The sequence below is a fragment of the Emys orbicularis genome, chromosome 7, assembly GCF_028017835.1.
Source record: "Emys orbicularis isolate rEmyOrb1 chromosome 7, rEmyOrb1.hap1, whole genome shotgun sequence".
Classification (NCBI taxonomy): Eukaryota; Metazoa; Chordata; order Testudines; family Emydidae; genus Emys; species Emys orbicularis.
Genome location: NC_088689.1, coordinates 80,686,055 through 80,699,145, shown reverse-complemented (window position 1 = coordinate 80,699,145; position 13,091 = coordinate 80,686,055). Strand labels below are relative to the sequence as shown.

Sequence of the window (13,091 nt, the reverse complement as noted above, 5' to 3'; positions counted from 1 at the left end):
CCAAGTGTATAATTATCACATCAGGCAAAACGCCCCTCTGCACGACAGATTGTATTAGAGACAACAACTCATCCCACAGCATGTCCTTCGTACCCAACCACGATACACGAGCCCTGATGGGGTCTATCCCTAATCGTGCTCCATATGGATGGCACCAACCCCTCTTCCACAGTGAGGTCACCACTGTGTGGCCACAAATCCACACTTCCAGAGGATTAGCCTGAGGGGGTCGAGTCACTCCTGAAAGGAAACAACAAAAGGCTTCAGTTTAGTATGATCCTGCCCCCCACCTCCTCCCAAACAATCCCCACTGCCCAGACCATCAGCTTGCCTTGCAATGCTACATGGGGTATGTGAGCTTGCAAACACGGGTATTGTGGGGCTAGCAGTGTCAGAGTGGTGGTACTTGCAGCCTTTGAGAGGTGGTGGGACAGGAAGGTGCAGCAATGCCTTGTGCAATTTCACCAGCACCGGCAGGCTGTGATGATGCAAGGCAGCAGTCTAAGGAGGCTGCCATGTCCCACCAGCTACAATCATGGCTGCTATGAGGGATCTGGGATTAGGTTATATTGGAAAAAAGTATGCCAAGTGAAGGGACAACGAAGCCCTCAGGACATAACAAGCAAGAGCTCTACTTTAATGAAGAGAGGGACCACTCTCCCTTAGAATGCTCCCTGGATGAGGAAAATGGAGAGCTTATGCCCCAACATGTGGGATGCTCAGCCCAAGAGAGAAATATATAAAATCCCCACTGACAAAGCGTTAACTACTAGGCCTACCATGAGCTTTTACCAAGTGAATAAGCTTTACATAGAGAACAATTTTAAATTTTAACAGACATCTACTGAAATATTTCTGACGCTAACCATCCACTGCTCTGATATACGGGATAGACTGCACCAGGAAGAATCCCCTTTTTAGTTTGCCTGTGGAGCCTACGAATTGAAACGTAAATGGGATGCCAATGTGGCAGAGCTTAGCCAGAATGAGTGAGAAGTTAAATTCCTGGGTCAAGTACCAGGAAGAACTGCGTTAAACAACTGGTGTGGAATGGAGCCAAGGACACAGCGGCAGTGCACTGCACTGTCCACCTGCTAGACCATTTCTGCAGGGCTATGGAGATCAAACACAAATTGGTGTGCTTGATTCCAGGGAAGGAAAGCGGCTACATTAATATCATTCCCTTGCTGACTGGACTACAGAGCAGTACTCAAGGGACGCCAACAAGGGAAAGAGCTGCAGTGATCACTAAAAATGAGACAAAAGGGTTAAAGAGGGAAAGGATTCAGTGCCTATGAAAAAAGGTAATGGGAAATGGTCTTTGGTGCTGATGGCACTCGCCAAAACCAAAAATTATTCCAAAAATATTAACATAAAATAGAACAGCTGCTATTAACAAGCAGTTTCTAAAAGAGGTCATGCACATTGTAAGGTAATACCATTAATTCCCTACACAGCACTATTGTTATTGGCCAATACAAATTTCCTATCCTCCACAATTGGACACTTGCACTCAACTGGTCCCTCCTCTTCCTACTGACAGGGATGACACCTCTCTAGTCTCCCCCCTGCTCTGAAGACTAAGATCATGCCCCTGGTATCATGGCACAAGTGCACCCTCCGTCCCCCCCAGCTCTGGTGCTCAGTCCTTACATGACACCCTTGTCCAGTTCTTGCATCACACATACACAGGGGCCCTTAGCATCACAGGTCTGTCACAGCAGTGCCTGTCCTCAGATACTTTTCTGGGATGCTCCCTACCTCTAATACAAATCTAGTCAGCCCCCTCCCTGCACCCAAGCCAGCCCCGTATTACTACCCAATTAAAGAGGTATTCCCAGCTCTCACTATACAACGCCCTCAGGAACTTCCCTTCACTTCTTCTCTCAAAAGAAACATTTACAGGATCTCCTTGATTAAAAAAAAAGGGGGGGGAGGGATTCATTCAAACCCCAAGTCTCCCTGCTTCCCAACATTTCTACGCAGAAATCATTTAAAATGTGCTTAAATAGGCTGCTGTAGATCTCACTTCTCCTTCTACCAACACTACCTCCACCCTGGCTCACCTGATCCCTCCAGCTCCGCTTCACGGGACTCCTCTCTGGGCGCTCCGTTCTCCACCTCGGCCAATGTGTCCATCCTCCGCAAGGGTCTCCCAGCCCGGGAAGAACTCCTCTTGGCTCCCCAGATGCGCTCGTAGAGTAAGCTGGCACATCCTCACAGGTCTACCAGCAACCTCTCCTTGGGGCTCATTTCCCCTAAACAGCTTCCCCAACCGTTGGTACCAACCCTAGCACGAATCTCAGTTGAAAAATAGACCCTTCCATGCTCTTTCCACTGCAGAGAGTTTCCAGAGGAACAATTCACTTGAACAGAAGGCTGAGGATGGTGGAGTATAGCCAACCTCATGCTCTCATTCATAACTTTGGGTTGTCTTTGTATTTGGCAAATACTGGTGCAGTGTTTCTTAAAGTAACATGACTCATAACAGGCAGCCAAAGGCCCTTTAAAATAAAGACAGCTCCTCACCCTCTGGTGGGCAGGGCATACATACAGTGATCCTGAATGTTCTGTGCACAATGGACACACAAGATCATTTCTCAGTCTTTTTGTTTTATGTTTAAACCCTACCTAGAAAAGTAGAAATAAAGATTGAAGAAAAAAGTTTGGAGGAGCTACGTCTGGGTTTTAAAGTACAAGCAGGTTTAAAAGAAGTGAAGAGTTGTATTCATGTGAGATCCCTTGAAGAGCTTCAAACTTTTCTGGCAGTGGTAGTATCATGTCAAATTTACAGAAAGTATCATGGAAAGAAGCGAAGCACATGAAAAAACTGGTCCAGTGGCATTTCACACATGATTAAAAGCTCCACCGCACACAACACAGAAGGTTAAGTGTCCTTGAAAACCTTGACCCCTGCTGGACTACTGGAGATCAAGTTACTCTGAATGGAGAAAAGGGAGCTATTAGTCAATAATTACATAACTACTTCTCATGAGGATATTCATAAGCAAATCACTAGTATCTACCAAAAAGATAGCTCAGCTTCCACTCTGACTGGGAATACATACTTCTTCCCATCAGAAGAAGGGGATTACAGAGCAAAATGGCTCGTAACTCTTAAGGAAACACTATAGACACCATTCTCAAGACATTAATTGAGCTGGCAAGACTGATACCCTCCAAAAAGATACAGCCAGAGGAAGAGCCAACAATCTAAACTATTAATGTACTTATTTTTCATAACACTATCACACACAATTATGGTAGGGGGATACAAAAAAACTGTCTGAACAAACTTTCTTGGTACCTCTAACACATAGGTACACGCATTAGCCCAAAAGTTAGAGGTCCACCTTAACCACGTAAACACATGGAAGCTCTGAGTTAACATTCCATAAGGTAATAAGGCAGAACATATTTGGTCTGAATATTAGATGTCTAACATGTATCTGTGAATGTCCTGGGTGTTTGGGTTAAAGTCAGGTGAACTCATAATATAGTAGTTAAGCTAGTTCTCGATTAGTTTCTCTACTTTTTTTAAATCCAGGTAATTGTTTTACTGTTTATATGCCTCTTAGGCCAAACTGTCTAAAGGGTAGATAGCTCATATGCACATCAAAATCATGTACCATTGTGTCAGAAACAGTGTTCCATGCTCAGCAAGTCCAGAGATGAAAATGTTTTTCCCTTAACGCACATGCATCATTTTTAAAAATGCATCTTTATAAGCCTGAATAAATTAATCAAGCTACTAATCTCAGAGAAAGACTAACTACGGTAAAAACATTTTGCCAAACTAGTCTTGAAAAAAGTCACACAGCAAGGCTCACCGTGACAAAACACGATTAGGGCCCTATCAAATTCACGGCCATGAAAAATGCGTCCCGAACCATAAAATCTCGTCTTTTGTGTGCTTTTATCCTATACTATACAGATTTCACGGGGGAGACCAGTGTTTCTTAAACTGGGGGTCTTGACCCAAAAGGGAGTTGCGGGGGGGGGGGGGGTCACAGTATTGTCACCCTTACTTCTGTACTGCCTTCAAGAACTGGGCAGCCAGAGAGCAGCGGCTGTTGGCTGGGCACCCAGCTCTGAAGACAGCGCCTCGCCAGCAGCAGTGCAGAAATAAGGGTGGCAATACCATACCATTGCACCCTTACTTCTGCACTGCTGCGTTCAGAGCTGGGCGGCTGAAGAGTGGCAGCTGCTGACTGAGGGCCCAGCTCTGCAGGCAGCAGCCCAGAAGTAAAGGTAGCAGTACCACAACCCCCCAGCAATAACCTTGCAAAGCCCACACACACACACACACACCCTTCCTTTTCAGGTCAGGACCCCTACAATTACAACACCATGACATTTCAGATTTAAATACCTGAAATCATGAAAATTATGATTTTTGAAATCCTATGTCCATGAAATTGACCAAAATGGACTGTGAATTTGGTATGGCCCTACATATGATAAAAAGAGCTTAACTGTCATTAAACTGATCTGAACACTAATTATGGGACATTTATTCCACACTGAGCATTATTAGCTATTGGTCACTTCCTTTCCCCAATATCTGCAGTCCTCGTCTCTCCAAGACACATTGCCAACATGAAGTGCACAATTAGACTCATGAATAACGTTAAAATAATATATAGTTCTTGCTGTGTTGACACAGAAGTTGCACTCATAGAAAAGTGTATTACCCACGCATAGATGGACTTAGCACTAGCTCTTTTGAACTATACTGTCATTTTTTTCACCAAAATAATCAATATAGCTGGTGTGCATAGGTGTATTACCTAGCACCTTCCATAATGAAATTTGCAGCATGATGTTGCCTTTAATTGTATGCATATTTAAGCATACACACTGTTACTGCAGTTGTTGAGTCCCAATCATGATTGGGCCCCTATTTCCAGACAGACAGACAGACAACTTTTCAGAAAAACTAAACTTTGAGCTCAATTTTTCAGTTTCTCAGCTCACTTTCTTTAAATTGGGTTTACGTAAGCTTTCACCTTTTTAGTTACCTGATCAAGAAAAGATGTTTTCCACATTTTTAGAAAGTTATTTTGTTGTCACACATATACACAAAGGAAAGTTACTGATGTGATAAGTTACATAACTTCTGAGATTCCTGACTAGTATTTAAATTCTCAGACATGTTGCAATAACAGATTTTGTTTTGCATTGAATCTCAAATCTTTGGATTGTCAAAACAATGCATCTGTCTAAAGTATGGTTATGTGAACCATGAATAATTCTGCACTACTGCAGACAAGTCAATAGGAAGCAGGGCTACTGACCAATCAAATTAGAACAAATTAGCGCACAGAACATAAGCTACTTTTTTAAAATGTCAACCATTTCCCTCACCAAAAAAGTATTACTACTATTTTACAATAACAGAAATACATTTCTTGCTAAGCTGATGAGGACATGAGAACTGAAACAGAACATTTTGTTTACAGTGTATAAGGGAAATTTGCACCTCTTGCCTTAAAGTATAACCATCTGTGGGCATTAAGGCCTCAGCATGCAGCTTCAGACATTACCTCCCACATCTGGACACCTTTGGAAACTAGCTCTCTATCAAAAGCCTAACTATACATTCAAATTGATTGGAGTTGCAAGACTTGTGAAGAGAAGCCCAGGTTGGAATTTATTTTTTTACTGAAAAGAAACGAAATACTCCTAAGAGTATCAGACAGAACCATGTCTGTATGTGTACAAACAGAGTGTTGTAGCTGTGTTGATCCAAGACATTAGAGAGAGAAGATGGGTGAGGTAAGAAAACATATTACCCCACCCAGCTTGTCTCTGTGTACAAATATACTGCTCGATAATTGTGGTGTTGCACTGTATTCATTTCATAAGCTTGATGATAGCCACGCTGTGTTATACTCAAGGAGGATGGAAGGGAGCAGAGAGGCACTACCCATATCCTCTGTGAATCCTGCTTGTTAGGCAAAAGCAGGTGACATCACTATGGGACATTCTTTTGTTCAAGGGACCGTGGAAAGGTGGAGATCACTCCTTTGACAGCTGCTCAGAACCAAAGATGCAATTAAAGCTTTCACTTTGTGAAATACTCCCTTGTTCCTGGTTCAATTGTAAATAAGTAATGCATTGACCCCAGGCATTACAACTATCCAGCAAGTAATCCAGACCAGCAATGGTATAATGCAATGGCCAGCATGGAAACTTTAGCTTTTTTTTTTTTTTTAAACACACGAGTCTCCTCCTTTTAAGGGTTTGTAAAATGAAAAATTCACTTTGGAGCAGAAGCTGTTCAGTATCATCAGAGCAGGGAGAGATGCTTTCAGACGGTTCCCCATTGTATCCAGACTTTTCTTTCTATTGTAATTCTAACAACATCCCCAAGAATCATCCCTCATTCCCTACCATTGCACTTCCTTGTTTCTTCACCTTTTTTCCCCACCTAGAAAGGAACCCTGCAAGTCTTGTGAATACGTCAGAAGCACAAAAAAGTGAATCAGGAAAATGAAAAAAGTCATCCTCTGATATGAGGAAAGCCATCCTAATGTGTGTGAAAGTTACATTTTGACCTGTGTTTCATAGCTAGGATGTACGACAATAGCTTGGGATTACAAAAATAGGAACATTTGTCAGTGATGCAAGGTCTAATGAGAAGCCTATTTGTATAGAATTTTTTCCAGAGGGCAATCGCCTCATGGTTAAGACCAATTGCAAAATAAAAGGATTTAACAGGCAACCTCTATTGGGAACAAACATTGCCAACTGTGCATACAGGTTTTCTCCTGAAGGAGTTCATCAGATAGCTTAGCTACTTTCTGTCACTCACACATGGCTAGAGCACAGATAGTACATGTGCTTAACCTCTGAAGTACCAAATCTGTGATTGATGCCATCAATATTGTAAGCGGCAAGGGTATAGACTAGATGACTCAATAGGCATTTTCAGTCCATACTACCTATGATTATGGGATCAAACAATTTAAATAAAAAGAATAAGTGAGCACCAGTCTAATAAAGGCCTTTTGATAACCCCACCCCAGCTCCCTGAGACCAGAAGCACTGAAAAAACGTTCTCACCTGAACTATAATCTTTTAGGCGCAAGTCTTTCACAGGTGTCCCATCAGGTGCTCGGAAAGCATTGAGAATCTAGAGACAAAAACCAAGAGTCAACATTAGTTTCACAGCACACACCATACCAAGGCTACTTTAGGAAGGTAAGATAGCTTTTCCTGTACTCTGTTTCCTCTCTCTAACACTCTCATAAGAATTCTGTCGGTTTTGGATTCCGAACTCCATTACAAAGAGGCATATTCTCCCACAGAGTCCCCTTATCATCTGAGAACTGCCTTTTAAAGAGAGAAACTGTCATTACAGCAGAATTCAGGTGCACGGAGCTTAGTTATTTAAGTTTTAATATCCTCTCCATTCAGAATGTTTTCTTCTTAATGTGTTGCAATCACTTCTCTGGCCATTTATTACTATTAAAATCACTGATCACTAGTTACCTTTGAGATTGTTTGGGCCTTTATTTCCTTTAACATCCCACTATCTCAGGACACAGTAAGTTCCTCACCTGAGTTCTCAGGCCCAATTCTCAAGAAGTCTGATCATCACTGAACTAAAGAGCACTACATTGCAAGAGACCCACAGTCTGGAACTCCCATGAGATACACCCTGGGGCTGACTATTGGAGCTCTGTGGAAGTAACTTTTTCTACCACCTCACAGAGGAAGGCTAACAACCAGTGTTGGCTTTTTGACTAAGCTCAAGTGTAGTAGGAGATATCTTTTCTATCTCTATAGGATACTATTTTAGCATCTCCCAGCTATTGCCTATGGAGCGGCCTGCAGCTCCCTTTCTGGCTACAAGGTAAATACAGATGAGGTAATACAGGAATATAAGGCAGCCTGAAAGACAGTGAAGTGAAAAGCCTTAGGCCCACCAGACAGGCTTAAGCGATCAAGCTAAAGTGAACTACATTTCCCCACCTATGAGCACGCAAGAGTGTCACCTCTACATTACTCTCAGTCAAAGTCTCAACAACAAGAAAAAAGTAGCACTGTGGTCACCCCTAAAATCTGGGATTTCCATATGGAAAAAATCATGAGCTGGTGTAAATTGCACTCTGCCCACCTCTTGGGACACAAAAGGCTTGAAAATACGTTTTAGATTGGCAATAGCTTATATTTTTTGTTTAAAAAAGAAAAGTTGCTCTTCTTCTCTAATTAAAAATCTCTTCAGTTCTTCAGACCATGCTGGGAACTGCTTGCAACATTTGGGATATTACATACTTTTGCTACAGATTTGATAAACTTTGGAGGAATTAAAAAAAACCCACTTACGTCATCCTTTGTGGCAGTTTCAGGCACTCCTCCTAGCCGAATGAGCTTGCTTGGTTTCACATCTTTGGGGCAGGTCCTGTAATCTTGGTCCTTGAGTTCAGAATCAAGATAGTTTTACAGTGGAGACACGCTTGTCCGCAATACACAAAACAACAAAATAAAGCAGGGCAGAATGGCTCCAAGCTGTGTTGGCTGGTTGTAGCCTTTTAAACTTGGAGCTATTTCAAATGCACTTAGATTCCATAAAGAAGTTTCAATCTAGTCCCAGTAAATACTTGTCTACATGCTATATCATTCAGAGTAACCCTCGGTCACTGCTAAGAAGTGGCCAAAGTCCTGGAAAAATCATGGGCTCTAAAAGATTTTAAAGAAAAGTGGGATAAGCCAACATACAGTTTCATTGTGCTCCCAAAAGCAGGAGATATTTGCAAATTTTTAAAAATAGCTTGAATTATTTATGTTGATATTACTTTGGACTAAGTTAAATGTGTGGTGGAGAGGGAATGAGTGGGAGTAGAAAATTAGAGGATGAGGAGGCATTCAGGGAAGGTAGGTATAGAGGGATAGGACTGCTACCCCTAGGATTTGGACGGAAATCTCCTTCGCTGCCCCTCCCCTCCTTTTTTCTCATACTTTAAATAAAAAAGGACCTGTTTTGGCTCATTCAGAGTTTTTACAAAACCACATACCTGAAGATCCTGCCTAGAATCTTTGCTGGGTTTTCCTTCTGTAAAGGACTTGCCATGCTCATAATCAAACAGCTGACTTCCTGGCAGCCGGTGATCTACATCTCTGTACTCAATGTTTCTGTAATCAGTATCTTGTCTTCCGAGGAAATCCAGACCACCTTCGCCCTTTAGCACAAGACTAGAATCTGATCTTTGATGTTCAGTACCAGAAAGCTGCTGCTCGTTCGCAAAGGTCGGCGGTGGCTCATCTCTATCTTGAAGAGGCCGACGGCTATTTGGGAAATCTAGCGAAGACTCAATTTCAAGACCCACTCCAAGGGACTCTTCTTCTCTGGTTCTCGGCTCTGAATGTTGAAACTCTCCTTTCTGGATGCCAAAGGGAGATCTGTCTAGAATAAGATCACGTGTAGACTCTTCTCTCTTGTTTGTGCTTAAGGCAGATCGCTCTCTGTCTGTTAAAGGTATAGTAGACTGACTGCGCCTAAAATCTATAAGATTCTGATCCACAGGGGGCATCTCCCTGTCTGTAAAGTCCATAGGAGGAGCCATGTCTCTGCCCCTAAAATCCTGATCAGATCGGGACTTGTGCCTATTTCTGAAATCTGAAGGTGGTGTCTCCCTGTCCCTAAAGTCCAGATCAGAGGTACTCATCCCCCTGAAGTCCACGTCAGGTACATCCCTGTTTCTAAAGTCTGAATAGGAATGCTCTCTGCCCCGATAGTGTATCTCAAGCATGTCCCTTGCCCTAAAGTCTGAATGGGCTCCATCTCTACCTCTAAAGTCCAGATCAAATGAACCCCTACTCCTGAAGTCTGATGGGAGGTCCTCTCTACCCCTATAGTCCATGGTATGCGCTTCCCTGTCCCTGTAACTCATACGGCTTGCCTCCCTATTTCTATAATCCATAGAAGGAACATCCCCACCCCTGAAGTCCATAGACAGCCCCTCTCTATCTTGGAAATCTCCAGAGTACATCTCCCTGCCCCTAAACTCGGAAGAGGGCGGTTCCCGGCCCCTAAATTCTGAAGAGGGTGGTTCCCGGCCCCTGAAGTCCAACTGTGAATCATCTCTGTTCTGAAAGTCAGAAGGTGGGAAGTCTCTGCCCCTGAAATCATGATGACCCTCCCCACTTCTGAAATCACTCCGTGATCCATCTCTAGCTCCATAGGTGAAAGAAGCTTCCTCTCTGTTGGCAAACTGAGGATTGAGAAGGCCTGAGAGTGCCTGGATATCAAAAGGAAGTGATTCTCTGCCAGAGAAGTTGCCAGAGTGTCTTTCTTGAGCAAGACTATCAAGGGAAGGAGGATATTCCCTGTTCCACCCGGGAGCAAACCTTTCTTCTTGGCTCCCACTGTAGAAATAAAGACAGTATTATTCATAACGTGCTTAGAGTCTGAACTCTACACAGAAGCACATTCTTCTCTAAGCTCTAAGATCCACAGAAGGCATTGACGTTTGGCAATTTAAGATGAGGCAGCATACAACAGATGTGAAATAGTAAACTTGTGTGCTCCCATTTCACCACAATTTCCAGAAGCACTCAACAGGGAAAACCTGCAATATTAATGATGGTAGCAAGCCACATAGTCCTGCACTATACGCAGCTAGGGAGCCAAGTGAGGCTCCAAGTGGTGTATTTGCTTAAGCATCACTAGCCCCATTCTGGAGGGATCCATTTTTGCTTTGGTTCTCTTAGCACTGATACGGTTAACTTCCTAAATGGTCATGAGGTGAAGGTTACCTAGTCATCTCCATTAGTATGCTATGCAACAACAGTTTGTCCTCTTTGCTAGGGTCTGCCTGATATTGCAAGATGCTGAGCACTCTCAATTCATGCTGACTTCAATGAGAGTTTGGGAGTGCTCAGAGGTTCCTAGGAACAGGTCAAGTGTTCAAAACTGTGTAGCTTGCTTGTGTCATACTAGTTTCCCAGCAACTGCACCTAATTTATGTTGCTAATGCCATAGGTTCTAATTCTCTATGCACAGTGAGACTCAGAAAGAGGTTTTTTCTCAAGAGGTAGTTTCGTAACTAATAGGTTTTATGGGGATGGAACAATCTGTCTCATTTTAGCCAAGTCTGACTCCCACGCATTTTTAAAAAACTTAAAAGGTAAACAGAAATAGAGCAAGAATCTTTAAAGAACAATCCCAAATCCTGATAAATCAGTAGACACCTCCTCTTTGGCAATCTTAGCAAATCAAGTTCACCTTAAAATTCACAGTGACAGAAGCATTCACCCATGGACATGGGAGATGACATATTTGAATTTAGTCAAATTGTCTATGGATATATTGAAAGCAGTAATGCAAAACAATAGTTATAACTTGGATCAAGGGGAAATAAAGAATTCTCCAACACTTGAAAGAATGCTGCTGGTTAATTTTCAACTGGAAAGAAAACACCAGGAAAGCACTATCATGGGGGAGGGGGAGGGATAGCTCAGTGGTTTGAGCATTGGCCTGCTAAACCCAGGGTTGTGAGTTCAATCCTTGAGGGGGCCATTTAGGGAACTGGGGTAAAATTAATCTGTCTGGGGATTGGTCCTGCTTTGAGCAGGGGGTTGGACTAGATGACCTCCTGAGGTCCCTTCCAACCCTGATATTCTATGATTCCTATGATCTAGAATCAGTCAGAACAGTATTAGTTCAAGGGTAAAATAAAATCACATACAGCTACTCATATATAAAGCAGTAAGGAGGGAAATGATTTCTTGGCAATCTCTACTTGTTACTGATTCAAACAGAAGAAGTATTCTTATTACCTCAGAACCCTGTGGGGTAAATTTCTGTTGTGAGGAAGTACACTCAGCAGATTCATTCAGAGGGACAAATAAGCGAGTTAACAACGATAACAAAAGAACTAAGTACTAGTGATTAAACAGTGAAATAGCCTAGCTCCTGATAGCTCTCTTTTTCTAATCCCAGTGTCCCGATATCAACATAGGGTCTACATGACAGCCAGAGGAATGCAAGCAAGGGAACCGTTCCATTGTGTTGGTACTTCTCAGTTGAGTGTAAGGAGTGTTACAGTGACATTCACAAGTGTCTCGCTATTGTACATTCCACATTCTGAGCTGTACTCCCTCAGATTTCTCTCTCAATAGTGTGGAAGTAGCCTAAACATTCACTACAAACAAGCAACCTTAAAGGCCGTGAAGTTACAGATATGTTTGAAACCAAGAAATGTTGAAACCAAGATCCAACAGGATCCACATGATAATCTTTAAAAATTCCTTAGAGTCAAAGTTAGGTGTGTATTAACACCTTAGCTAAAAATGGCTACATTAAATTTAAGCGTATGTTCAGCAAAGGGGCAAGGAGGAGAAGCAGAAATGCTGGAAGCAGCTATCTTTGAAGAAGAAATAACTAGCAGGAATTTACAGGAAGCTGGAACATTACGTCTGGCTAGAAAACAGGCAGTCAGCCACTGAGAGTAGCTCCACAGTGGTCATATAGCTCACACAAAAACAGTTTCACAATAGCAAGATGTGCAGTGAGTAATGACAAACAGTAAACAGAGAAGGGAGCCCCATAGCCCCTGTTATTGTTAACATTTCACGTAAGACATATAAACTCCAAATCCAAATGCTTACTGGAAAGGGCCCATTCTGTTGGCCGGTCGAGGGTCTCCCCACATCTTTCCCTGTCTGGTGGACTTCCAAAGATGGATAAATTCCTTCCACAAACAATGACAGACAGCAGAACCTGTGGTGGAAATAGCATGACAATAAGCCTGTAGACACAGACATAAATCATTTAAGAAAAATATCACCTGACCAGTTTAAACAAAGTTTTGTATATCTGAGATTCAGAAATATAAGCAACATGCTCCAGTGCAAGTACACAGAAATATGACAATTAAACTCCTCCTTTTACTAAGTTTGTAGGTCCCAAACTATTCAACTTTTTTCTAAATCAGATTGCCAGAACGGCAGGGGATAGTAATTTTAGATTTGTTTGTCATTAATACCACACTTCCCACCTACTGTGTATTTTAATTTACCATTCACATTCCAATTAGAAAGGAGAAAACACTGAAGATCTACAAATCAATAGAGCTGTAGTT

General features: G+C 42.4%; 1 protein-coding gene across 1 annotated transcript in view; it reads right to left on the bottom strand.

Moving 5' to 3' along the window:
* The window catches only part of RBM6 (RNA binding motif protein 6), a 108,865-nt gene extending 96,188 nt beyond the window's left edge, over positions 1-12,677 (bottom strand). The window contains exons 1-4 of the mRNA XM_065407645.1: positions 12,619-12,677; positions 9,024-10,374; positions 8,335-8,424; positions 7,069-7,138 (exon numbers count right to left, since the gene is read on the bottom strand). Of these exons, the coding sequence (XP_065263717.1) occupies positions 7,069-7,138; positions 8,335-8,424; positions 9,024-10,374; positions 12,619-12,662 (1,555 nt within the window). The 5' untranslated portion in view covers positions 12,663-12,677. The remainder of the gene's footprint in view (positions 1-7,068; positions 7,139-8,334; positions 8,425-9,023; positions 10,375-12,618) is intronic.
* Positions 12,678-13,091: the final 414 nt, after the last annotated feature.